Genomic DNA, 26,484 nt, shown 5'->3' with positions numbered 1-26,484 from the left:
TTCAAAATAAAAGCAACCACAGGCCGAGTCCGCTTGTTTTACTTTCAAACATGTCCCATACAGGAAGAGAGTAAAAAAATAAGAGCTTCACATCCAACACGAAGACAACTAGCAGGTGGGGGCGGGGCTTGCAGGGGAGTTGATCGTTTGAAAGTCACATGACTCAGGCCTTGTCAAAATGGAGATTTTTTTTATTTCCAAGACCGTCATTCGACATCGTCTTCTCAAAATCAACGCAAACATCACAAGTCGCCAAACAGGAGGAACGCGCGCACGCGCCTCTGTGCGGTTACCATGGAGACCCCCGTGCGCATGGCGATGGTTACCGTGGCAACACGGCCCGGAGGTGTCAGCAGAGGAGGGCGGCGGCGCCATCTGCTGTCTTCCGCAGCATCACTTCCTCTTTGCACGCCTCGTCGTCGTCTTCACACCAGACGACTCGCCTGCGCAAAGCCTGCGCGCGCACACACATTTGTAAACATAATCTGTGCTGATGCCTGTTAGGGTCCGAAATAACCTGCTTTGGGTCCAAAAGGGATTGATTCATTTACTGAAGCCAGGCCAAAGCACAAAACAAGCATTTTTTGTTCCGAGCTTCTTTTTTGGATGGCCGCTGGCTTGTTGTTGTTGTTGTTGTTGTTGTTGTTGTTGTTGTTGTTGTTGACGTGACCAATGCAACACTACTAGTGTCAATTTGACACCACTCTCTCAAATTGGACCCAAGTGGTTTATTTTGGAGCCGGCCGTTTTCACCGTGGAATGTGCGTGTGGCTTGTGCGTTGACCTTTGGCCTCCACGAAGATTTTGATGTAGGAGGTGGGCACGTATCCTTCCTGCTCGGCGTTCCTGCGCACCCGCGTCCATCCGTCACCTTTGTCCTCCTCCACCACGCTGAGAAGTTCGCCCTCGCACATGGACAGCGTGCCCTCGTTCTGACCTGCGCGCGAAATGATGCGGCTGCTGACTTGCAAAAGTTGACCGCCAAAAGCAATTTCCGCAGCCATTTTGTCTTTTTTACTTGAACCATATAAATACGTTCCTCGTAGTTAGTTTCTCACACTTGGTTGCATTCTGGACAGTTTTCATGAAAGTCGTTTGTTCAACTTCACAAGTTGGCTTTCCATCCATTTGCATTCCAATTTTCAAGAAATGAGAAAATAAAACAGAATGGAAACGCTAGAAATTGGAAAAAAACGGCCAAAATTCTCAACAAAAATCCCTTTTTCCGCTTAGAGAGGGCGGATTTTGAAGCGTATCGAAAAAAGGAAAAAAGCAAACAGAATTTTTTTTGCAATGAATTAAAGAAGCGAATATTAATGACATTTTAGATGGAAAACAGCAAAGAAACTCAAAGTCATACGACGCCTTCCACTGAACTGAATCTTCGACCGGATCGCCGAGAGGCCGAGACTTTTGAAGTCACGAGGCCGCCATTTTGCTTCTCCCAAGCAACGTTTCTCGCCATAGCATCCTATACATTTACAGTTTTGAAATTGGAGAACCTTTGAGACATTTGAGGGCGGACTACCTCGGAACGGGTAGAGCGACTTGCAGGTTCCGATGCTGGCCAACGGCTCGTCGTCGTCAAAGTCGTCGTCGAAGTCGGAGCTTCGGGACTTGCGGAAGTGGACCTCGGCGCCGGCGCCGGGATCTTCCGTGTAGCTGCCGTCGGGACTGCCGGCCACAGGAGGAGGACACGGCGAGGAGGTCCGAGACAAGACAGCAGGATGGCGGTGACCAAGGCAAGAAGGAAGAAAAGGAAGGACGTGAAAACAAGGCGGACCAAGAAAGACGACAAAATGGAAAGTCAGGACAAAAACAAGTTGAGGAAATGAAAAAGGACAGGATGACCTTGACAATCATTTTCAACATTTGCAACATTCAAATACCAACTTTGGATTTTTGGCCTTTTTCTCCTCTAACTTCTACATTTGTTGACCCGTTCCAAATGTTCAGCAAAACAAAGTTCAAAACAAAAGCCAAAATTGACCATTTTTTGCTCAACCTAACAAACGAACGGACGCTGCAATTAATGACGTTCTCGCAGATTTACTCAGCGTTTCCGTGTTGACTTCAAACCGCGAGAGGAGCTTCGTGCACACGCGGGACGGCCGAGCGGGCTGACGCTCCGACAGGTGACGTGCGCAAATGTGCAGGTTCAGCCCGGTGCGTGCGTGCGCGTGTGCGTCGTGAAGGGTGTGCAAATGATAAAAGCCACCACAAATGCAAACTTTTTTCCCCACAAGAAGATAGAAAGAATGTTGTTGACCTTTCTCTGCTGTCCGGACTTGCGGCGTTGGCCGGTTTCAAGGTTCCCGGCGTGGACGGGTCGCTCGCAAAGTGGGAAGGCGGAGGACACGCGCTCAGGCCTTGCTCAACCTCCGCCAGCCACGCCTGAAACACACGTTGGGTTCACATTTCTGCATCTCGTCGCCATCACGCATTTCCAACAGCCTAACTTTGTCGCGACTGCAACATGAAAAGTCCACTTTTGGGAGCTTTTAGAAATGTTCAAATGTTCAAAACATGATCAAAGTTGTCTTTTCCTCCATTGGAGAAATTGCATTAGAACTTCAAGGTTGTTCTGCTCTCCAAGCACCAGCCCCTCCCAACCTGAGAAAACCAGCTGTTTGAGGGTTTGGCGGCATTGTGTGCGGCCGAACCCCCGCACCGCCTCTGCCAACTAAAGGCACGCCCACTTTCTCGGAGACCGTTCAATTTAGAGTCCATTTCAAAAATCCGCTTCAAACCTATCGGTATGTTTCGCGAAGCAGCCGGCTCGGACCACGTCATGAGAGGGAGAGGCGGGGTTCGACTGAACCGAGCGTTTGACTTCCGGGTAAGAAAAATAGCCACCGAAAGAACTCATATTTCGTAAGAAATGACATTGAGTCAAAGGTAAGATGTCATCATTATATGCCAATTGTTAACTGTGGAAGGACTTAAAATTCCACGTTTTTGTCCCTTGAACCATCACAACTGGCTGGGTTAGGTTTAAAAACCCAATTCAAACCTAAACCCTAAAAGCAAGTTTTGACCGGTGGTTCGATTAGGGGAAGTCGTTTGAGACTTTGAGACTTGACCCTCAAAAAGAGGTCTGAACAAAACGTCCCCACAATGGTAGTTAAACCTGGAAAAGCACGCGTGTACGGGCCCCACAATGTAGCAAAGACAAAACCACACACACACACGCGTGACATCATCACTCGAGTGACATCACAGACAGACGAGCTCGTGCGCTTGGCCGCTGCATGACGTCATCACAGTCGTCCCACGGGTGAGGTCATCACAGACCGGCGGCGTCATCAAAGATGGACGCCTTTGTCGGAAGACGGCGGGCGGGGACGCAATCGAGCAGGATCCTTCAAGCCTCGTCGCAACCCCTTCAAGTCCGCCGGACGGCCACTCGGCAACGCGCCAACAAACCCATCGGCGGGCGACTCCGCAAAAGCCCCGAGAGCTGACCGAGCCGGCGTTGGTCGGCCATCAAGCCCACGCAGCCATGTCGAACCCGAGCCAGAGCACCGACTCGAGGAAGGACGTGAACTGGAAGATCAGGAGGCTGGTCCAGAAGCAGGACGAGTTCAAAAAGCTGTGGCAGAGCGACCGCCTGAGCCACGATGTCAAGGTGGAGGCTCTGGATTCCCAGAACCGGGCCCTGCAGGAGAAACTGGACGCGGCCAGCAAGGAGCAAGACGAGCTGATGACCCAGGTGAGGGTCCACAAGGCCCAGATCTTCTCCCTGGAGCAGAGGAAGTGCCTGATCGAATCGGAGGCCAAGGACCTGAGAGCGGAGGAGGCGCGGCTGCAGGACAAGATCGGCGAGATGGAGGCGGCGCTGCTGGCCTGGGAGCAGAACCTGCAGGCGCAGGGCGAGCAGCACGGCCGGCAGCTGCAGGCGCAGGAAGAGGAGTGGCAGGAGCGCATGCGCGACAGGGAGCAGGCCTTCGCCAAGCAGGCGGCCGAGCTGCAGGCGCAGACCGAGCGCATGAGCAGGCAGGCCGAGGAGCTGGCCGAGGACAAGCGGGCGCTGCAGGCGGCGCTGGGCGAGCGGCAGGAGGAGCTGGAGGCCCAGAAGGGCATCCGCGACAAGCTGCAGTACGACCACGGCGTGGAGATGCGCCTGATCCAGATGCAGAAGAACGCCCTCTCCAACAAGGTGACCGCGCTCACCAACGCCACCGACGACCTGATGGAGAAGAAGGAGGCCCTCAAGAAGTCCGACGAGCAGAAGAGCAAGGAGCTGAAGGCCAAGATGGCCGACATCGGCGAGCTGCAGACGCACAAGGAGATCGTCAACGCGCAGCTGCAGCGCGAGGAGCGCGGCGCCGCCACCCTGCGCGAGTCCCTGCGCCACATGGAGAGCGACATGGAGGCGCTGCGGGCCGAGTACACGGCCGAGCAGGCCGCCCACAAGGTGACCAAGAAGGACCTGGCGCTGGCCAAGATGCAGGCCAACGACCTGGCCGAGAAGATCAAGTTCCACGAGGGCCGCGTCAAGGCCCACCAGGCCAGCGTCAAGAGTCTGGAGTGCGTGCTGCTCACCAAGGAGACCTACATCCGCCGCTTCCGCGAGGACCTGGAGACCTCCATCTCGCTCATCAACAGGCCCAAGACCTTCACCAAGGCCATCACCAGCCTCAAGCGCAAGTACATCACCGGCGACCAGGACGTCTGCGTGGACACCATCGAGGAGAAGATCGCGCAGTTCTTGGAGTCCAACAAGCTGCAGTCGGACCAGTTTGAGAAGACCATCCAGAGTCTGCGGCGGCAGCTGGAGCAGAAGGACGCCGAGACCCAGAAGAGGCTCCAGAAACTGGACCGCTGCCGCTCGGACCTCATCAAGATCATCAACGAGCAGCGGCTGGAGATCGCCAAGGTCAAGGCCGAGCTCAACGACGTCACGCATCAGCTCAGGCAGCTGGCCCCGCCCCTCGCCGCCGCCAGGAGCAACCGAGCGTGAAGGGCCGCCGGCGCCGACGCGTCCGCCACCTGGTTGTTGCGAAGCTCCTCCTCCAGCCTGCGCAGGCTCCGTCTGACTTCGTCCAATCGCGGCTCCAGGGCGGCGCCGTCTCCCAGGCTCGGGTTCTGACGGTACACCGCCTTCATCTTCACCAGCGCCTCCCTGGAAACACAGCGGGCTAATGCTAAGCTAACAAAGTCCTCTCATTCTTCCTCGGGTAGCGTGGCTAACGCGCCGCTAACGCGATGCTAACGCGATGCTAACGCGATGCTAACGCGATGCTAACGCGATGCTAACGCTATGCAAACGCTATGCTAACGTGATGCTAACGCGACGCTAACGCCATGCTAACGCGACGCTAACGCTACGCTAACGAGGCTCACCTTTGCTCTCGCTCGCGCAGGATCTCTTCTTCGATGCGCTGAATTCGGTTCTCCAGCTTTTTGCGCCGTTGCTCGGCGGGAAGATGGCTGCAGTCCGCGGGGGCGGTGCCCTGAAAGCACGGCAGTGACGGCACTCGTTGATGACGTCGCCGCTCGGCGGCCGGCGCGCCTGCCCGACTCCTACTCACCAGTTTGAGTGACAGCTGTCCGTCAGAGGGAAGCAGCGAAGCAAAGACATTTGCAAGTTAGCCACTCAAATGGAAACACTTCATGTTGGTTTGCGGGGAATCGAGTGCTGTCACGATACTCAATATTTGTAGAATCCATTCTGGATCAATTGACTAATCGCATTCATTTGAATTTTGCATTAAAGTGTCATTTACACCCCCATTACTGTTTATTTACCAGGAATTTGTGTTTATTTCATACAGTTTAAAAGATAATAATAATAATTGATTCGGTGGCTTTCTTTGTGGGTTATTGAATGAATTGGACCCAACTTTTTGGGTGAAATAGCTGCAAAATTTGGGCCGGTCCCTTTTCTGACCCGATTCATTTCCGTTCCATTAACCCAATAAATTGGCTGGGTTCATTTTTGGCCCAATGCTGGCAAAGCCAAAAAGTGGGGTCAAATGAATGAATAATGCACAAAATTGGTTGCTCTATTGGTTCTAAATGGAATTGGACTTTTTTGGGTTCAATAAGTGCAAATTTTGGGATGGGCCCTTTTGGACCCAATTCAATGAAAAGAGTGAAATGATGTGATGCGGAAGGTTTGAAGGGGCGGGTACTCCTCTCTTGAGGCTGCGCAGGCACTGCTTCCTGGTCCGGGAGCCGGAGGTCACGAGGTCGTTCAGCCGCTGCGCGATGGGCTCCCTGCCGGCCGGGGGGGGGGAACGCGGGCTGCCGGCCGCGCCCCCCGGGGAAGGCGAGGCGGGCGGCGGCGGCGGCGGCTGGCGAGGCGACGACAGCAGATTCAGCAGCTGGGCGGCAGACGGAGAGGTCAGAGGTCACGGTAGCGGCTGGCTGACGAGTGGGAGAAAGAAGGCCTACTTTATTTTTGCGGAGGAAAGGCCACAGCTTCCTGCCGTGCCGGCGGCCCTCCACGTGCTCGTCCAGGTAGCTGGACTCGGAGACGCTCCGCCTCATGGAGGCGGCGTAGTCCTCCGGGTCCACGTCGCCCGGCGGATCGAAGCCCGTCTTGTACGCTTGCACCACCGAGAGCGTGTCCTGAAAGGCCGTGAGATCTGATCTGGTCAAGCGGAGCGGCGCAAACAAACCAGGGGCGGAGCTACATGGTGGCCCCATACCAAAGGGAACATTTTTGGATCCGTGATTTGCCTTCATGATGATGATGATTATTATTCGTTTTATTATTATTGTTTTTATTTATTGGATTTTTGTATTCGTTTATTTATGATGACTACTATTATTATTGTTATTATATTGCTTTTATATTATTAGTTTATTTTATTCGATTTTTTTATTCATTTATTTATGATTACTATTATTATTATTAATGTTATTAATTGTATTCTTATTGTTTTTATATTATTATTATTTTATTTTTATTTATAATATTCGATTTGATTTATTATCATTATTAACGTTATTAATTGTATTTCTATTGTTTTTACATTATTATTTATTTATTTATTATATACGATTGTATTTATTTATGGTTATTATTATTATTGATGTTATTAATGGTATTATTGTTTTTATATTATGTTTTCATTGATTAGATTTTATTTATTTATGATGATTATTATTAATGTTTTTATTGTTTTTGTTTTATTATATTATAGTTTATATATTTATGATGATGATGATTATTATTGTATTAATTTTATTATTATTGTTTTAATATTATTAGTAGTATTTTATTTTATTTGATGATATTAGATAGGACTGACTGATGATCAAACCCCAATGAAAATGTTCTGGCTTCGCTCCTGGCGCAAACAATGGGCGCACGCACGCACGCGCGCGCTCACGCGCTCACCGTGCTAGCCTGGATGCTTTCGGCGGCGGCCATGATGGCGTCCAAACAGCGGCCGACGACAGGAAGCGACTTCTTCTCCGCCTCGGCAGACGCGCGCATGGCCGAAGCCACGCGCTCGATGCGACGCTCCTCCATTTCCTGGATGCGCTGAAACGCACGCGCGCACGCACGCACGCACGCAGCTTTCAAGTGGCGGATGCGGAGCCAAGCGCAGTTTTTTTTTTTTTACCTGGTAGATGACGGGCACCATGGTGTGGTAGTGCTGGTGCTGGTCCTGGTTGAACTGGTTGAGGGTGCTCAAGTACTCCTTCTTGGACTCTTGGGCCGTTTGCTGCTTGTGTTGCGCCGCCTGGCGGGCCTGAAAAGAAGGCAAGGCCGGCACTCCGTATGCACAACGGGACCAAAAGCCCAGTCGGGATTTGCCAGACGGGAAGTCTTACCTTCAAGGAGCAGCGCTGACGCCGACAAACACACACAAACACACAAACACACACAAACACACAAACACAAGTGACAGACGGGACTTGAATGCAATCCGCTCGAAGTTTTGTCAACAAGATTCAAACGACATTTTCAGCAGATGGGGGGAAAAAGAAGACATTTTGACACTCGCGTGGACCGAAGATGCCATCACAGGTGCGACCAATCACGGCTCACCATGCTACGTTCACAAATGAAAACTAACACACACAAAACTAAAATTCAAAAAGTTTTCAAATAAAAAACATTTGAATGGACTTGTTGCTGCTGAACACGACGCGCTCATGAGTTAACTCAAGAATTCCCGATTCCACAAATGTAAAAAAAAAAACAAACACGTTTTTTTTTTTAAATTAAGAGCAACAAAGCTTAAAGTGAAGTCAAACGTTGTTATCAATATGTTGTTTGCGCTTCTAAAAACGCCATTCAGATGAATATGGAAAATGCAACATTTTCATTGGACAGCAAGTGGCAAAATGGCCGCCACTTTTGCATATTGACTTCTCAAATCCTTGAGGTTTAAGCAACACATTTTCTGTGCCCGGTTTGTGGTCCTGGACTTGGAAATCTCAATCCAAGAGGATCGTAATTATTCTGATCCAATCCAGCAAAGTTTTGAAAGAAAATAAAAATGAAAAACAATCAAAAGTTGCTTTTGAGTTTTCAATCAATGTATCATGATAAGTATGTGTTTATGTTATCCATTGATAAAAGCGGATTGTACTTTTGTAAGGTTCACAAATAAGTCCGATTTAAGTTCATTTGTTAAAATATATATTTACTTTTACATTTATGTTTCTAGAAATAGGATTTAAAAAAAAAAAAGTAGCTAAATTGACGTGTTGAATCTGCTGTTCTAATTCACTTGCATTTGCCTAAAGTCGCTCGTGACAAATTGTTTGCGTCGTAGTCGTAAGCGCTGTTTTGTGCGTGCGTGCGTGCGCGCGCACCTTCTCGGCGTCCACGTTGTTGTCCACGTCCTGCATCCGCTGGCACATCTGCTGCGCTCGCTCCGCCTCTTTGCTGTCGCGCTCAAAACGCCGTTTGCTCTGCAAGGCAACGTCACGTGGCCGTCAGCGATCCACCGCGTGACCGCAAACGTGCGCGCGCTTCCAATAGATAGAATTAGCAAAATATATGTCATGACATTTGGAACTTGCGAGGAGGCGCTGATGAAGAAGAAATCGCCTTCCTGATTTCCGTTGCACTTCAATTTGTGCTTCTAAAATCCAAACGGCCATATTTGATCTTTTGAGTGGATTTTTATTTTGGGAGTGGAAAAAGTGTTTTATAGCATAAACGAAGAAAAAGTTCTGTTGATCTTTTTTTTTTCTGATCCAAAATGATGGCATCCGCCGCCTGATCGGAAGTTTTTCAATCCTTTGCAGCAGTAAAAGAATTTGAAGTGAAAGAATGGCGTCGAGTTGAAAGTATTGATGAGGGATGAAAAAGATGGACGGAACCGCGAGCGCCAGTCGACTCGACTCACAGACTCGAGTTGCTTCCAGGAGTTTTCGATGTGCTGCTGGGCACGGCGGCCATCTTGGAAATGCTGCGGAAACAAAGCATACGTTTGTGAGTCTTGTGCGTGGCCGGCGAGCGTGCGTGCGTGCGTGCGAGCGCGTTCTGACCGACTTCCTCTCGGCTTTGATCTCCTGCGTGAACCTGCCCAGGTCGACGGCGACGTGCGAGCCCAGCGTGCCGGCCACTTCCTCCCTCTGCGCCGCCAACTGGCACAACTGCTGCAGGCTGGCGCTGAAGGCCGCGAACCACGTGAACCTGAAGCCAAGACAAACGCGCGTGTGCAGCAGGCGTCGCCGTGTCCCGTCCTCCGACACGCCCCAATCGCATGATCACGGCCTCAAAATTTGTCATTCAACTTTTTTGCTTTTTTTTTTTTTTTTTGCTTTTTTCCAAAAGTGAATATTCACGAGTGACTCGCATCGCAGCTCAACGGCGAACTTTTCTTCCGTAAATGAACGAGCGTCCTGCGACGTGCGGGAGGCAGAGGAGGAAGTTTGAGCGCGACCGACCTGCTGTCGTCTTCTCGGCTCCTCTTGGGAAGGTACTTCTTGGACAGGCTCCTGCAAGCGCGCCGACGGCCGCACACACATTGAGAGCGCCGCTGACGTCACAGTCCCGCCAATCTGCCTCGGTTGGCTCGCTCACCTGATCTGCTTGGCGTAGTTGAGTTCGATGTCGGCTCGCTCTTTCACGAACTTGGTGTACTTCTCCAGGAAGTCGATGCCCCAGCCGGTGTGTTTCTCCAGATTGTCAAACTGGTCCTGCAGCCACAAAGGAAGGGCCGCGCGCGTTAACGCCGACATGTGCCCGCCGACATGTGCCCGCCCACCGCCGCCGCCGCCGCCGCCGCGTGTCGTCATGATGCCAAACGTCCGCTGTTTCGCTTCTTTTCTTTTTTTACTCCAACCTAGCATAAAGCCATCCTGTGCTGGCTCGAACCTTTCAATCATCACATTTCATGTCAGCCTCTTTGTTTTATTGAAAAAATGCTTTCAAAAAGGGGGCATCAAAACAATCAAAGAGGATTGATGGATTTAAGTGCAAATGATTTAAATGCAAAATATCGAATATGAAATATTTGAAGCTGCTGAATGCAGAAAATATCATTTTGAATTGCTACTGTCACATGTGGCCAAAAAATGAAACCGCACACTTGCTTCTTCTCTTCCACAATGCGCACGTGACGTCACAGCCGCAGACAGAGGGCGAGAAACTGGAACCCGAATCCAGTTGAAAAACTTGCTGCGTCGCCATTGTGAACATCAACTTGGGGGGACATTTCTACTCTGAGCAGCTTTCAAAAGCAAAAAGGTGCCGGCAAATTTGGCTCTTTAATGTTGCCCGGCTCCTGCTAGCTTAGCTTAGCATCGGCGTAAGTGTTGTTAGATATCGTTAACATTTGAATTCTTTATTTCATATATGAACCATGTTGAAATGTTTTATAGATGTGTAAAAATAGTGTTGAAGTCAGTACAATTTGACCTTACTTTGATTAGTCTAAAATTCCTTCTCAGTGTGCGAAAACACATTAATCTGCCTCGAACACACACACACACTCTGTTTGCGCCATCGCTCACGGCCACTCTAAATCTAGTTCATCTTGTTTGTGAGATATTGTTTTGAGAAAAAGTCCCCGGAGAGTATATTTTGTCCGGAGATCGGCACAGCTGCAAATCTGTTGTATAACGTGTTTTAAAAGGCGTTTCACTTTCCAAGCTCGATACTATAAGAAGCCCTCTTCCGCAAGGGAGGGGGCACAATGGGCACTCTGAAAATTCCACCTCCTACGTGATGTTCAGGGTCGTCCCGATGTCCGGAGATCTCTGTTTTGATAAATCATCTTTGCAAAGGTGTTTTTTCTTACAAGAAATCTGTCTTCATATTTTTGGAACTATGCAAAAGAGGACAAATATGTGTAACCTCTTCAGTGTGCAGCTCGAAAGGGGCGTGTCCTATCGCCTTGGCCCCTCCCCCAAAAGGAAAGCCGACGACAGATTGTCGTCGTCGTACGCTGATTTTGGCAACGTTTTTACCAATGGCAAGTCGTGGGGCCGCGCATGCTCCGCCTCCATCTCGCCAGATCAAATGCTTTGTTTTCAGTATGTCGGCAGTCGAAGGAAATCGCAAAGAAGCAATGTTGGAGGAGCTTTGTGTCATTTGCTCTACTAGCTACCGCAGTAGTGTCAAAGTCCGGTCCCTGCATGTTTTCAAGCTTTTCCACGTTCAATACAGCTGATTCATATTTAAGATATTACGATCATCAGCGAGCTCTGCAAGAGCCTGATAAGGATCCAGATCACTGAATCAGGTGTGTTGGAGTAGAGAAACCTCAAGAACATGCAGGACTCCGGCCCCCCAGGACCAGATCCTGACACATGTGAGCTAGCGGCTTGGCCCCCAAAATATTTGAAAAAAATAGTCATCGTTTCAAACAAGCCCATAGCATTAGCCATGCGCCAGTTGGCTTAATGCTAACACATCGTGGGAAATCTCATTGACAGGCTAAAGGTTAGCATGTTCAAAAGGTGGAGCAACAACACACCTCAATACTCACAAACAAACAAAAAAGGATTGAGTCGAGTGGTGACACGTCTCGGTTTGTGTCTCTTTTTCGGCCCCCCCAAAAACGCATCCTGCTGCCCCTTTGCAGCCCAGACTACGACACAGCACAGGGGACGTGTCCTACTCAACTTGATTCATCAAGAAGACAAAAACCCGGACCTCAGGCTTGGAACAGGACCTGAGCCGACTCTTCTTTCTGATCCCAGACATCGCATGGAGACCTGAACCTCACAAGCACCAGACCTGCAGGGCTCGAAAACCCGACGCGTCTTCGAAAGCAGACCAGGACCACAGGAAACAAGTCCCCGCACCTAAAACCGGATCTGGGCCTGCACCTGACATGTTGCTAGCTTTAGCGTTCGACTGCAAAGACGAGAACCTGATTGGATTAATATACAAACATCAGGACGAGTAGGCAGACCTGAACCAGTAGTTTGAACCGTAGACCTGGTCTAGTGCAGACTTGGACCGCTACATCTTCAGTTTGCCGAACCGAGTGAGTGACGTCATCGATCACGTGCCTCGCGTTGACGCGTCCATACCTCACGATTGCAATGTGCCGACGCGCGTGCACGAGAGAGAGCGTGTTGCTGCTGCACAACGGATACGGGCAGCAGGACGCCCGCGCGCGCGCACACACGCACACGCACGGCCGAACCGCAGATATAGGCAGGTGCGTGCGTCCCGGCCGGGGTACGTACTGTAAGATTATGAGGTATTTTGTCCTCCTTGCGTGTTCAAATATGAGGGTGAGTTGTTGTAAGAAAAATACATTCTTTGCAAAAATGATTTTTAATCAAACAAGAGATCTCTTGGAACATTCAACACTCAGGTACATCACTTAAGAACGTGGAATTTCTGAGCGTCAGAATGTGTCCCCTCTTCCGGGTTGCAGACGCTATATATAGTTTCTTAAAATCCGCCCCTCTGATTATTTCGGCCAGTACTTTTCCAAAGGAGGTGGCAAGACGAAGTCTAATGTAAACAAACGTTCAGGGGCAAATTTGGTGCATAAACTGGGACATAGTTGAAGGGTCTGACTTCCCCAAAACAATATCTCGCAAAACAACCCGAACTGGACATAACTGATAGAGACAATAATGTATGTGTATGTGTATTATTTCAAAACGAATTCTGTTTTCATTGGTGAGATGTGCGTGTATTTAAAACAACGAATTTCTGGCCCAATCAGTGTCTAGGCAGACTGTGAGAGCCAAATGTGTTTTGGCAAAGAAGTGCGGAGAAGGAACTTTTTAGACAAAACAACGTCGCTCAAGCTTAAGGTTAGAGCATACGAGGTCAACATCATGTGCCCTGCTGAGACACAAGATTTCTAATTCAAAGGTTAATATGGAAAATTAAAATGTTCATATGTGTAACAATAGTTGGTATATAAATTTAGGTATTAAAAATGTTATTATATCTTTCAGTCCGCCCTTTGGGCTTACGTAAACACTAACTAAGCCCAACAACTAAATATTTAAACATTTTTACCAAAGGATTCCCACGGGATCTTCATCATCATAATAGCAGGTGCAACACAGGAAGAAGAAAAACACCCTTTTAACAAGAGAGGACGCCCGTCATATGTCAAACAGTGTGATTCATCAGAAGATATTTTGTTTTTTCAGTTTTTTGTGTTTTTTCGGTTTTTCAGCAAAATAAGCATATCACATATAAAGACAGTGGGTTATGATTATGTCAAAAAATTGTAGCAGGGGATTTCAGGAAATTGGCATGGCAGTTAAGGATTAAAAGGAGTGTCATTGTGTATGTGCAATTCGGGACGCGATTGAAGACTTGTCGTCGTTTGGGCTAGGGAGGTTTTGTTGCTTGCGTTTTGTTGTTGTTTTTTTCAAACAGAGTCCTTCAGCTCTGCGTTTGGCTGGCAACCTGTCCAGGTTGCACCTTGTCTCCTGCCCGAAGCCAGTTGGGATCGGCTTCAGCACCCCCACAATCATTGTGAGGACAAGCGGTCAGGGGAATGGATGGATGAATCCTTTAGCCCACATCTACTGCCAGAGATGTAGGAATTCATCGAATTGGGGTTTGTTTCCTGAAAGTGTGGCTCATTTTTTTTTTTTTTTTTTTTTTTTTTGCAACGCCGGGGAAAAGGGACACATTACTCCTATTTCCATTGGGTAATGCTCAGCTCGTTAGCTGACACTGGAAGCAGCAGTCGACTGGTTTCTCTGTTGACTCCCCCTGGTGGCTCGAGCAGTTGGTCAGGTGGCTCGAGCAGTGGTCTCTCTGAAGGTAATGGTTGAGTAGGAAGTGGACCCGGCAGGTCTGAAGGCCGGATGTTGAACGAACCAGGTGTCGGCGTCATTGGACTGATTGACCCCTCCATCACCTCAGGTCTGAGTGCAGGACATTTTTATTAGTCACTAATAAACATTTTATTCACATCCCTTCTTCTGAGAGAGAGCATTTTGGTAGTGTTATTAGTTAGGGGTTAGTAAATTTTTAGTAAAGTTCTGCAGGCCCGTCCTGTGGAAAAAATTCTGTATGTTGTGACATTCAATTATGATCCAGCCTTTGGCTGGTTTTTTAATGACCTAAGCACATTGATTGCAAGGAAAATAAAGATCTTTTTTAGCCAGTTCAAATCTGACAAGGCCAATTTTGTTTACAGAATGTGATTATTAAAATATGTTATTATAATACTTATTGTTATAGATATAGCATGTCAAATGTGCTTCCGGCCATTAAACAAATGCAACTTTCGCCTCAATAATAAAATCAAAAAATAACAACTTCCCCCAGGGCCCCAGGGATTAATAAAAATAGAAATGGAACATATTCACCTTAATTTGTCGTCTCTGCCGAAACTTACTCCTTCTCCATGGTCCAAAAAATTCCCCAAGGTCCTCCTATAAAATTCGTTCTCACGGACTATCTCTAATTATCATATTAAGACTAACTTTTAATTTTATATTTATTTTTATTTCGCAATGACATACCCAGACCAACTAATAATTCCCCCTTCTGAAAAAGATCGCTTTAGAGAATTTTTCAGACTAATATATAAAGTTTTGCAGTACCTAAATTTAGCTTGTGTATTTATTTTAAAAAGAGGGGAAAAAGTTTATATTTAACCAGTAAATTCAACAATGCATCCCAAGCCAGTGTTTAAATTTGAAAAGAGAATTTGGGAAAATATCAAAAGACCAAGTTTTAAAAAATAAAATATAATAATTAAGGTTCAAATAAATTATATCTTATCTATATTCATATTAGCTGTTTTCAATTTCTGAAACTTTAAATTTACCAATATTATCTTTTGTACTTTAAAATATTGTAGCTTAACCAATAAATTTAACAAAAAATCAAATATTATCAATACATAAAGTTGCCCTTAGTTTTAATATTACCATTAAGCTTACTAGTCCCCCTGTTTGATGTTTGTCCAAAAAACTGACTGTTTTAAAATAGCAAAATAAACAAATCAGATCAAATCAAAAATAGACATCAAAAAGTTTTTAAAATATAAAAAATTTGTATATATAAAATGTTGTCAATCAATTAGTTAAATTTACCAAATGTTTTACTGTAAATGTTATAACCCTACCCATGTCAAAATATAGATTTCAGTGCAAACAGTCAGCGTCAAATCATATGGCCCGGTATCAGCAATTCAAAGAGAGCATTGTTTGTTGGGTGTGGCCTTCGTATGGCATAGTTCTTTCGTAGGACAGTTCTGGACGCAGGAACGCTTTGAAGACGCTTGTGCAGAATATTTGGAGCAGTTTCATAGAACAGTTCATTTGGCAGTGGAGCAGTTTTTCTTTTTTCACATTTGTATATGATGGCACAGTCTTTGTGGCAATAGTCGGCAGGAATCTCCGCCCTTCCATCTGGCGTTAGCAGGCTGCAGGTGTAGTCAGGTATGGCGGCATCTTTTTCCACCGCCCTGCTGGTGGTGGTGACAGGTGGCAGTTGCAGTTTCTCTGTGGGTGAGGGTTTTAAAGAGGTCTGTGTCCCGCCAGTTGACTTTGTTCCGAAATAATGACCCTTGACCAATAATCCTCACTCGACTGAAAACATTAAAATCTGCCCCAACAGTATTTAGGTTATAACATGTCAGTAAATATTAAAACCAAAAACTTCCTTTATTAAAAAAATTAAATAAAAATAAAAATAATAAAAAATAATAATTAAAACAATGAAAGTTTACAATTTTAAATAATTGCTAATTATATGTCAATATTTGTTATGGTTTACAATATTTAATTTAATATGTTTTGCATACCTTCATAAATAATACTTAGGATAAAATAGGACAGATATACTCTAACAATTTACAAATATAGTTAATTAATAAGTGTGTAGTTTTCAATTAATGTTTTCTCAATGGAGGCCGCAGCCCGTAAAGTCAGCCTTTGGTCAAACGTCAAAGCAGGAATGATTTTAATTACATAGCACCTCAAATTATGTCAAAAATGTGTTTCTTCCAGATAGCTTCCCCAGTCTGTTTGTAATGAGACTTCAAATGTCGAATTCAAAGGTTAAATATATTCAGGAGAGATTAAAATTACTTTCTATTTATAAACGTCGGAGAAAAAAATAAATAAAAAACTCCTTTTAAATTATAATTAACACATTACTTCATCCCCAGGACCGGAACATGGCACTTTGGTGCGACCCCAATTGTCCTTAATGGGTGTGTCTCCTGATTCTGAAAAGATATTTAAAATTTATTAAACAATGTTCTCGCGCACAAACAAAATCATAAGGGAAAAAACAATCATCTATATAAGAATTATTCCACATTAATTGCCATCCAAGTTATTTGTTTTTAGTTATTATTATTATTATTATTAAAATAAGAGTAGAGACTAAACTATTTAATCTAAAACAATCACACAATTAACATTACCTTTTATAAAAACATTTTATTTGACCTCATTACAAAGATTGATGGCTGTTGGCATTTTTTAACCCGAGAAAGGGAATGAGTCATAGCAACTACAATCAGTCAAAGCCACCCATGCTCTACAAGCATAAGACATGCATCTAAATTTTATAATATCTTAAAACTATACCTCTCTATGTTATTTGTGTATTAATATTCGTTCGTTTTATAGCAAACATAATTTTTAAATATGACGTATTTGCACTCTTGAAGCCAGTTTAAGTATTCAACATTAGTGCTTAAGAAATTTATGTAAGGGGCTTATAAAATCAGTTACGGCAACAATTTATATAATGTCGTTCAATTATTTAACGCAGACAATTGCGGGTTTTAGCGTTAGAAGTTTTATTAGTAATTTTACCGTCTAATTAATTTATCCCGTTTAGCGCTTATTAAACGGCTTAATTTGTTTTATTACATAAATTTGTATTATACAGTTATTTTATTTGCAAAGCAACATTTCAGTATTAATCATTTTTTCAATACACTTTTCTTAAAGATACGTCCGGGACTCTCCTCTATATAAAATTACATACACTCATAACATTATTAACGGGCGGTCGCCGTGTACGCACATTCAAAGTTAAATTGCAGTCATTAAAACCATCGAACAAATGCCATATCTTATTAGAATAAACTAACCTTTTTCACAATATAATCAAGTCCCGTCGTTCAATATTAATTACATTTTAAGTCATTATTTAAACGGTATGATTAATCCGGAAGCTTTAATTCCGACTAGCGGAAGTCATATCAGGTCAAATCATTTAGTCTTATATCATTATTTAGTTATATAAATGGTTATAACTTCACAAAAATACCTAAAGCTAGTATTCTAGCATTATTCATTATTTTGTCAACAAGCTTTCGATCATTTCTGGCTTTTCTTCCACTCGAAGAAATTACAGATGTGTGTTGCACCAGCTCATCTAGTTCGTGACGTTTTTTCACACATGCAAGTTCAACGTTCTTCATCAAAGAGATTAGACACACTGCAGATTGTAATGACGGAAAATAACCTTTTCTACAGCCGTCTTGCATCCAGTCGCAAAGTTCTTTTTTTTGTTTCTCGTTTAGCCTTTGTAGGTAAAATCCCTATAGCCACAGCGCATGCGTTTCCAATTTGTTTATCCAGCGTCATCCCATCTAAACTCAACGGAATCCCATTCGGGTCAAACCACTGTGTTTTGAGTTCAAATAGAGTGTCCATGTTTCGTCTTAATTATTAACTCAGGTATTTTATAGCTTATTGATTTGTATTATATTATATTGTAGATTATCATAGTTCAGTTGTATTAATATTTAAATGAAGTGACGTCTCACTTATAACAGAATTAATCAACTGTTCTCGTCGCGGTCCCTTTAAGATTTTACCGTAACGTTAGAGTTTCTTCACCGATCAGACGGCATACACACAACGGACAGACAAGACATGTCGTTTTGTACGACATATCAACACATAAATATCCGGATGTCAACTGCGCTACCCCAGCTTCAACAGTTTCTTTGTCTTTGAATTTTAATCACGAATATTCAATAGACCTATTGGCTTGATCTAAAGCGTCGTATCAAATATGCTTTAGTCAGCCCGACTTCCACGAGTTGAGTCAATACATCTTATCTCTTATATCTTGTCTAAAAATGTCAATATCCAATTATTCATAGACCTATCGATTAATCTTAAAACGGCGTACTAAATCCGTTTTATGTCAATCTGACTTCCTATAAGTTGAGTCCTTTGTCCCTAGAAAATGAAGCAGTCGATCCTCCCGCAGCTTTAATCGGCAACACTTATTCAAGGATCTTTGTATCTAATTACCCAAGAATCTATTACTCATAAAAACAAAGTGTTTGTCTCTCCCGCGCATCAGGCAGGGATCAAGACAAAGATGCTTTTTGAGCCGACTTCTCTCAACTTAAATATGTATGGACGTAAAACCAATGCCCACACATCTAACGCTGGTAAAAGAATAATGCTTCTCCAGCTGACTTACTCTCATATACACAGACTTCAAATCAATTATCTACGTATCTATCGTCTGTAAAAACAAAATTGTAAAGACAAAAATGTTTCCCAGACTGACTTACTCTCAACTTCATCTTATATCTCTTATCTCATATACATAGACTTCAAATCAATTATCTACGTATCTATCGTCTGTAAAAACAAATTTGTAAAGACAAAATGTTTCCCAGACTGACTTACTCTCAACTTCATATATCTCTTATCTCATATACATAGACTTCAAATCAATTATCTACGTATCTATCGTCTGTAAAAACCAAATTGTAAAGACAAAATGTTTCCCAGACTGACTTACAAGCGATCGTTATTCTTAACCTCATATACACAGACTTCAAATCAATTATCTACGTATCTATCGTCTGTAAAAACCAAATTGTAAAGACAAAATGTTTCCCAGACTGACTTACAAGCGATCGTTATTAATCTTTATAACTCCAAAAAGATCGCATATCATCTGCGCATTTCCGCATACACTACCACGTCACCACGTGTATAGTTCAAACACCGTGGTAAAATCCGAAATCTGGGACTTTCACGTCCAAGCAAACGATTTCAAAATTCATCACTATTTTTCTTACACAGACTCCAGCCTCAAAATAATTTTACACGACGAATTTACCAGCCGCCGCGCCCTGAAACAGACAGAATTCCTAAAACGTGGATTCATTTGTCCACTTACCTTAATTATTATGTGGCCGTAGAATTCTGCCCGTCCCTGAACGCCCCGCTGGAAACTGTCGAAACGTCGGTGGTCGCCAATTGTAAGATTATGAGGTATTTTGTCCTCCTTGCGTGTTCAAATATGAGGGTGAGTTGTTGTAAGAAAAATACATTCTTTGCAAAAATGATTTTTAATCAAACAAGAGATCTCTTGGAACATTCAACACTCAGGTACATCACTTAAGAACGTGGAATTTCTGAGCGTCAGAATGTGTCCCCTCTTCCGGGTTGCAGACGCTATATATAGTTTCTTAAAATCCGCCCCTCTGATTATTTCGGCCAGTACTTTTCCAAAGGAGGTGGCAAGACGAAGTCTAATGTAAACAAACGTTCAGGGGCAAATTTGGTGCATAAACTGGGACATAGTTGAAGGGTCTGACTTCCCCAAAACAATATCTCGCAAAACAACCCGAACTGGACATAACTGATAGAGACAATAATGTATGTGTATGTGTATTATTTCAAAACGAATTCTGTTTTCATTGGTGAGATGTGCGTGTATTTAAAACAACGAATTTCTGGCCCAATCAGTGTCTAGGCAGACTGTGAGAGCCAAATGTGTTTTGGCAAAGAAGTGCGGAGAAGGAACTTTTTAGACAAAACAACGTCGCTCAAGCTTAAGGTTAGAGCATACGAGGTCAACATCATGTGCCCTGCTGAGACACAAGATTTCTAATTCAAAGGTTAATATGGAAAATTAAAATGTTCATATGTGTAACAATAGTTGGTATATAAATTTAGGTATTAAAAATGTTATTATATCTTTCAGTACCCACAGTTCCGCACCCCAGTTGATGCTCATGTCGCCTCCTCTTCCTCTTCTCGCCGCCGCGCGTGACCGTACGTGCGCGCGTGCGCAGTGGCGACAGCCGAAGGAGCAGCGCGCGCGGTCACGCGCCTGCCTTTGTTGTCTCGGAGGGGACGCCTGCCAAACGGCCGAGCATGCGCAGTGGCCGCCTCATTGTGCTGGAGGACAAGCGCGCACACGCGCGCGGCCAATGGGGTTCGAGGGTCCATTCGTCAACATTTCGCCATCGGCGGCTCCAAAAAGAAAAAGACAAAAAAGAGACAAAGAGTAGACTGTCATGTCGGACACTTAATTGCGCGCGATTGTGCTTTTTATTTTGTTAAATGTACAATTTGTTGAATAAAGCACGAAAAAAAGTGTTGCATTTGGCAAAATAAAATCTTGGCTTTTTTTTCTGGATTTTTGGATCTCAGAAATCAAAGTTAGTAGCTGGAAAACTGAAACTAGAAGGCCAAGTCGTCTTTCAAGATTTGCACTCCGCCAGTCAACGGAAAGCAGAAGAAAAAAAGAAAAAGTAAATAAAAGGCTTTTTTTTGCTTTGTCCAACTTCTGAACGCAAACGTCATCGCATCAAATGTTTTCTGCTGAGGAAACCCGATGCTCGTGCACTTGCAAACAGTCGTGCCAACTGAGGAAAGGAGCTTTTTTTTTTTTTGGTGCACACGCACACGCACACACACACACACACACACACACACGCACACACACACACACGTATTCGGTCTCCCAAGCGGGGACGCGAACTCACGCCAACCTGCACCGAAGGCAAGTGACGGTTGAGTTATTAGCGGTCCTAAAAGTTGCTAGATGACATCATAGCTTCATTTGCATAATTCCGCATTTGCATGTCATAGTAATGGACGCTGTAGGAGAGGAATTATGTCGTGGTGTCAAGTGCAACCATGAACTCTTTTTATGTTGTTTTATCTTGTCTTACTATAACATTCTGTTGTCTTATTGCAATGTTCTTATCGGTTTTATCTTGACTTTGTATTGCTTTGCTGTGCGTATGTTGAATGCATTTTTGTTTTGGGGATCACAGATGCAAATGAGCAACTGCTTGGAGAATCTGGCAACTGAATTGGTTGCCCATCAATGTGCATTGTCCCTTTCAAATAAAATGAACATTTAAGTTGCCAATTGGCATCCCTGCTTGCGAACCCTGTTCATGCAGTGCACACTTGGACCAACAGGTGGAGACAAATAACAGCACGGCTTCAAGAATCCTTTTTATTCAAGACAACATTATTTACAAGTTTGGTCAATCTTTTTTCTTCTTCTACCTCCTCTTGCGTCTGGAGCAGCAATCTGGTGCGGGTCCGCTTTCAGATCCCGGAACAAGAACCGGGTGCTGGTTTTCCATTTCCACGTCATTCAAAGCGAAAGAAAAGCTGTGTGGGGGATTGAGTGGGGGGCGGAGTCCCGAGGGGTCATGTTCAGGTGCGACGTCGGAGACAGCACGCCGCCGCCTAATTGACCTTCATCAATCAGTCATGAAGGTCGCTGATGAAGATGACGATGAGGAGGACGCGTGCTCCTCATTAGCGCTGGCTCAAATTCTTCAGGGAGCGTTTAACATTATCCACAATAATGATGATGAAGATGATGAAGAAGAAGATTTCAGACCACCCGACGAGGGCCAAGCCTCAAACGCCGCCCGGACAAAACAGTCGACAAGCTTGGGTCCAAAACAACCCAATAAATCGGGTCATTCAGTTCAAAACAATGCAAGAAATTGGGTTATTCTGCAAAAAACAACTTAAGAAATTGGAGCCAAATTGACTGCATTTCTTGGATTGCCGCAATTTTGAGCCAAGCGTTTGAATCAGGTGTGCGTGCGTGCGGTTTCACATGCGGCAGGTGTCGTGGAAGGCCTCCAAGGTGCGAAAGTCCCTCCAGGTGGGAGGAAGTCCGTCCTGCAGGAAGTGACCACATCGCTGGCACGGAGACTGGAACAACTTGATGTAGCTCCTCAACCAAGTCTGCGCGCGCACGCACACACACAAAGCCAAACATCAGAAATGTTCGTGTGCTTTGACGATCTTTTTTTGTCTGCTTTTGCTGACCATGAAGGAGCGCACGACGACGTCGGGCATCTGCGGCAGTTGGTAGTGCAGCAGCGCGGTGGTGGCGTGATCCGTTACCTAGCAAGCGCAGCGGCCATCAGCAGCCGCGGCACGCCACGACGCGCTCCCAACTCACCTTCTGGAAGACCTGATGCTGCGACTTGGTCCAGATGTCCAACTGAGGGGGACGGACAGCGTTACCGCGGCGACAGGCACCGTTCACGCACGCACGCACGCACGTCACGACGCTCACCTTGCCGTCGCGGTCGTAAACGTTCTCGTTGAAGGCGCGCACCAGCGTGCGGTCGATAAACAGCGAACGCATCACCACGATGGCCTTCAGCACTTTGCCCAGCGTCACCTGACAGGAAGTGACACGTCAGTTGGCCGGGACGCAGGAACCGATCTGAATGGATGACTGGATAGCCGACAGGCCGAGACTTTTGAAGCCGCGAGGCCGCCATATTGCTCCTCCCAAGAAATGTTTCTGGCCATGCCATCCTTTACGTTTACAGGATCCAACTTGGAGAACGTTTGAGACCGCACTTGGTAGAAACAGCATCGTTTATCATGTTTTCAATTTGTTCAACATAAACAAGAGGATTTCAGACATTTGACAGCTTCAATACATACATAAATGATATGCTTAGTGATTATCACAGGAGTAAACTTGCATATTTTTGTATGAAAGAATTATAATCGTAATTCAACAAAAGATGTCAATCTAATATTGGGGTCTCAGGAACTGAGCCATAAAAGGAAAAGGGGGTCTTCAAAGCAGCACATACCCTCAATTTAATTTTTTTTTTTTTACTTGTTAAAAAATAGTGACCGCCCGCCACAAACCACCCCCCCCCCCCCGCCCACCCAAAACTAACTGTCTACGAGCTGTATATGTCTCATCTGTACGTATTCCGCACAGTTTGTACAGTAGTCTGCTGGCGAGGTGGGAGGAGCAAGATGGCCGCTCTGTGACTTCAACGGCTTGCCCGTGTATGGCCTATCCAGTCATATATTCAGATAAGTGACGCGCGCACGCACCAGCAAGACGGCAGACGTTCCGTTGGGACGGAAGAGTTCGATGCTCATGTCGGGAAACATTCGGCCGATGCGAGAAATGACGTCGTCCACGTACCTAGAAAGAAACAAACATTTGCCACAATGTCATCAAATCGAATCCGCGACGACGATTGCAACTTGTCTTTCAACAAAATCTCCAACAAACTCATCCAATCAAATCCAAACGATGTCAATTCGACTCCTCCAATTGGTCCGTCTGACAACATTTTGCTGCAAATGTCCAATTGAAGACGATTGACAGCAAGCCATCGGATGCACTTGCGTCCGTCTGTTGACCTACGGAAATGATTGGTCGCCAGGTTTGCCGGCATCGCCACCGGCCGGGGCCGTGAGAATTTCGCCACTCGTTACCGATACGTCCTTTTAAGACGTGCCGCTGGCGTCCATCAACAAACGAAAAGCAGATTTTGCCGTGACTTCCACGGGAGCGAGTTGAACATCGACACCCGAGCACCGAGACCGGCTGGCCCAAACGACTCGCATCCGACTTACAAGCGTCGAGCGCAATGTTAAACGAGTTTGCGCGGATGGATGGCTGGATGGGGGGGGACTCACTGCGGGGGGAGGACGAGCGTGCTGGGCTGGACTTTGGGCCGGCGCTTGGCTGAGGCTCCCATCTGATTGGCCGAGCGCTTGAGCGACTGCTGGTTGAGCAAACTGGAGGCCAAGCCGGCGTGGTACTGCAGCTGCCGACAGCAAAACATCCGTCCGTCGGGTGAGCCGGCGGGCGTCCGTTAGCGCGTGAGCGGCGGTCCCACCTTGTTGGACCACTTGTAGGCCTGCAGCAGCTGCGAGTAGAGCGGCGTCTTGTCCTGGACCGGGTCCAGACTGAGGAGGCCGCTGTTGTGCAGCGGATGCGACTCGGACGGACGGCCCACCAGACCGCTCAGACGCTCCAGCTCGCTGACGGCAACAACAGAGACGCCGGCGGGTTACAGGCCAACGACAAAGACACTCTCAAGCAATCGTCATTAAAGGCCGACTCGACTCATCGGGTCATTTTCAGCAGTAAGAAATTCTGACTTTGTCCAGAATGAACGCGATCACGACAATATTTTTCATGCACAATTCATACCTTTCAATTGTCGCTTTGCTATTGGCTGTTGACCGGAGATGACATCACGCGTGCTCAGAAAACAGGTAAGGAGCGACCGCGGCTCCCGTTTTCTAGCGTTGGTCATGTGACCTCACCAAATTGCGCCATGATTGGTCGTGACCCGCTTCCTGCGCACGCGTGACGTCTGACTTTTGACTGCTGAAAAAAATATCTTGAATTTATTTGACAACTTTCTCAAACAATGTCGCGGCTTCTTTTCAACCCCCGACTGGCCTCAACAAATTTGAAACTTGGCTGAAGACAAAAATCAAAGATATTTGAATCCATGATAGCATTTCAAATTTTACACAACAATCGACCCTGTAAGAAAACATTTCAAATGAATTTAGGTGTTTGTTGTCACATCTTTTCTTTTCTGGCATTGTGAGTTCACGACAAAAGGTCGGATTTATCTGTGCTAACCTTAATAAAAAAGGTTGTATTGTTTTATGAGCATAGTAAAGAAAAGAAAGACAGTCTATAATAAATCTGCTAATTAGCAAAGTTTTTGGGGCGGAACTCACAAAGCACTTTTTCTCTCCAGTATTTTTGTTTTTTACAATCTGTGGCTGCCAGAGCAGAAAGGCTGAAAAGAGCTTGAATGCACGTGTGACATATAAATTGGATGGCTAAAAAGTAGCATTGCATTTCCTTTCATATATTTTTGCGGTTGTATTCTAATGGCATTTTGGTTTGCGCTGTTTTTGCACTATTTTGATGACTGATGTCACCATTTACTATTGAATTTGTTTACAACAAAACGCATTAAAAAAAAAAAACTATTCAAGCAGCAACTTCGGTCCGACCGCGCCACGACAGGGTATCGGCGCTGAATTGATACTTTGTTGCTCGATTCACGGCAAAATAAGGCTAGACGGCGAGTTGCCGCTCACGGCCAAGCAACGTCACATTGCGGGGCGGACTGACTTGAGGTCCCTGTTGACCGCCTGCAGGTTGTCCTGGAAGGCGGCGATAAATTGTTTCTCGCGGCCTTCCAGCGTCTCGCGGTTCTTCATGCCGTCCTTCAGCGACTCGAAGACGCGACTGACGCTCGAGCGCAGCGCCTGAATGCCGCTGATGGCGTGAGAAAAGGCGTCCAGGTTGACTCCAACGCTCACCACGTCCGCCATCTTGTCGTCCGTCGTTTTCCGCTGTCGCTCGCGGATGACGTCATTGGCTGACGCCAATCGCCGATGCTGCGTTCACGTTTGTTTGTTTTCTCTCTCTCTCTTTCCGGCACCCGAAAAGAAAAAGGGCTGAAAGCTTATTAATTTCCGTCCCCAGAATTGGTTTTCGTCCAACACGAGGAAATGACAGCACTTTCAAACACTTTTGGGTACTACTTCCATACCATAAAAGTACAATATAATGTACAATGCAATGCACTACGCTTAAACATGATAGGCACGAGACACACAAACACAACAGAGTGCAATATACGCGAAGTTGCAACTTAAGAAACATTAGGTAAAGTAACACAACTGATGTCCGCCGCGATTCACGGGGGTAGCGCCTTAATTGGCTGGCCCGCAAATAGCAGAAATCCGCGTAAAACTGACGCCCATTGAATTACATTGGAAGGGGGAAAAACAACAACTTTTTTAACAAGCCCCCGACAATTCTTCCCAAAACTCTGATAAACATTCCATTTTCTATGAAAAACAGGGAGAAATAGTGTTTTGTTTAGGGCTGGTGTTCCTCGTCTCCATGATGCGGCCCACCGAGGGCATTTTGGGGTTTTACCTTTCCGAGTCATGTCACGGGTTTTGCATTAATGTCGCCTTTTATTCCCCACAAAATATTCTTCACTTCATTATTTGGAGTTTTTTTTTTAATTCGATGTACAAAAATAGCTG

General features: G+C 45.6%; 2 protein-coding genes and 1 long non-coding RNA gene across 6 annotated transcripts; all 3 read right to left on the bottom strand.

Annotated features, from left to right (window-relative positions):
* Positions 1 to 23: 23 nt before the first annotated feature.
* fnbp1a (formin binding protein 1a) lies at positions 24 to 20,521 on the bottom strand. Of its 2 annotated transcripts, XM_077560766.1 has the most exons (18): positions 20,351 to 20,521; positions 10,001 to 10,116; positions 9,865 to 9,915; positions 9,463 to 9,610; positions 9,321 to 9,383; positions 8,782 to 8,880; positions 7,792 to 7,806; positions 7,581 to 7,709; positions 7,352 to 7,498; positions 6,400 to 6,576; positions 6,138 to 6,329; positions 5,535 to 5,549; positions 5,347 to 5,456; positions 4,993 to 5,125; positions 2,270 to 2,394; positions 1,529 to 1,674; positions 785 to 937; positions 24 to 454 (listed from the first exon to the last, which is right to left on the bottom strand). In XM_077560766.1, the coding sequence occupies exons 1-18, from the start codon at positions 20,378 to 20,380 to the stop codon at positions 426 to 428; spliced, it is 1,878 nt and encodes a 625-aa protein (XP_077416892.1). In that variant the 5' UTR covers positions 20,381 to 20,521; the 3' UTR covers positions 24 to 425. The 2 variants fall into 2 exon arrangements, with proteins under 2 accessions (XP_077416892.1, XP_077416893.1); XM_077560767.1 differs by lacking the exon at positions 9,865 to 9,915.
* Positions 12,691 to 20,342, bottom strand: LOC144048633 (uncharacterized). 2 transcript variants are annotated; one of them, XR_013293388.1, is made up of 2 exons: positions 19,538 to 20,342; positions 12,691 to 15,867 (listed from the first exon to the last, which is right to left on the bottom strand). It is a non-coding gene; the product is annotated as an uncharacterized LOC144048633 (long non-coding RNA). The 2 variants fall into 2 exon arrangements; XR_013293389.1 differs by lacking the exon at positions 19,538 to 20,342 and adding an exon at positions 17,852 to 19,531.
* Positions 20,522 to 21,602: 1,081 nt separating the features above from the next.
* Positions 21,603 to 26,118, bottom strand: med27 (mediator complex subunit 27). 2 transcript variants are annotated; one of them, XM_077561760.1, is made up of 8 exons: positions 25,747 to 26,118; positions 24,291 to 24,435; positions 24,088 to 24,218; positions 23,494 to 23,587; positions 22,706 to 22,813; positions 22,589 to 22,630; positions 22,453 to 22,530; positions 21,603 to 22,368 (listed from the first exon to the last, which is right to left on the bottom strand). In XM_077561760.1, exons 1-8 carry the CDS (start codon positions 25,800 to 25,802, stop codon positions 22,234 to 22,236), a joined length of 789 nt encoding a protein of 262 aa, XP_077417886.1. In that variant the 5' UTR covers positions 25,803 to 26,118; the 3' UTR covers positions 21,603 to 22,233. The 2 variants fall into 2 exon arrangements, with proteins under 2 accessions (XP_077417886.1, XP_077417885.1); XM_077561759.1 differs by having other exon boundaries at positions 25,556 to 25,824.
* Positions 26,119 to 26,484: the final 366 nt, after the last annotated feature.

This window comes from Vanacampus margaritifer, chromosome 3 (genome assembly GCF_051991255.1).
Source record: "Vanacampus margaritifer isolate UIUO_Vmar chromosome 3, RoL_Vmar_1.0, whole genome shotgun sequence".
In the NCBI taxonomy this organism is placed as follows: Eukaryota; Metazoa; Chordata; class Actinopteri; order Syngnathiformes; family Syngnathidae; genus Vanacampus; species Vanacampus margaritifer.
This window is presented reverse-complemented; position numbering and strand designations above follow the sequence as displayed.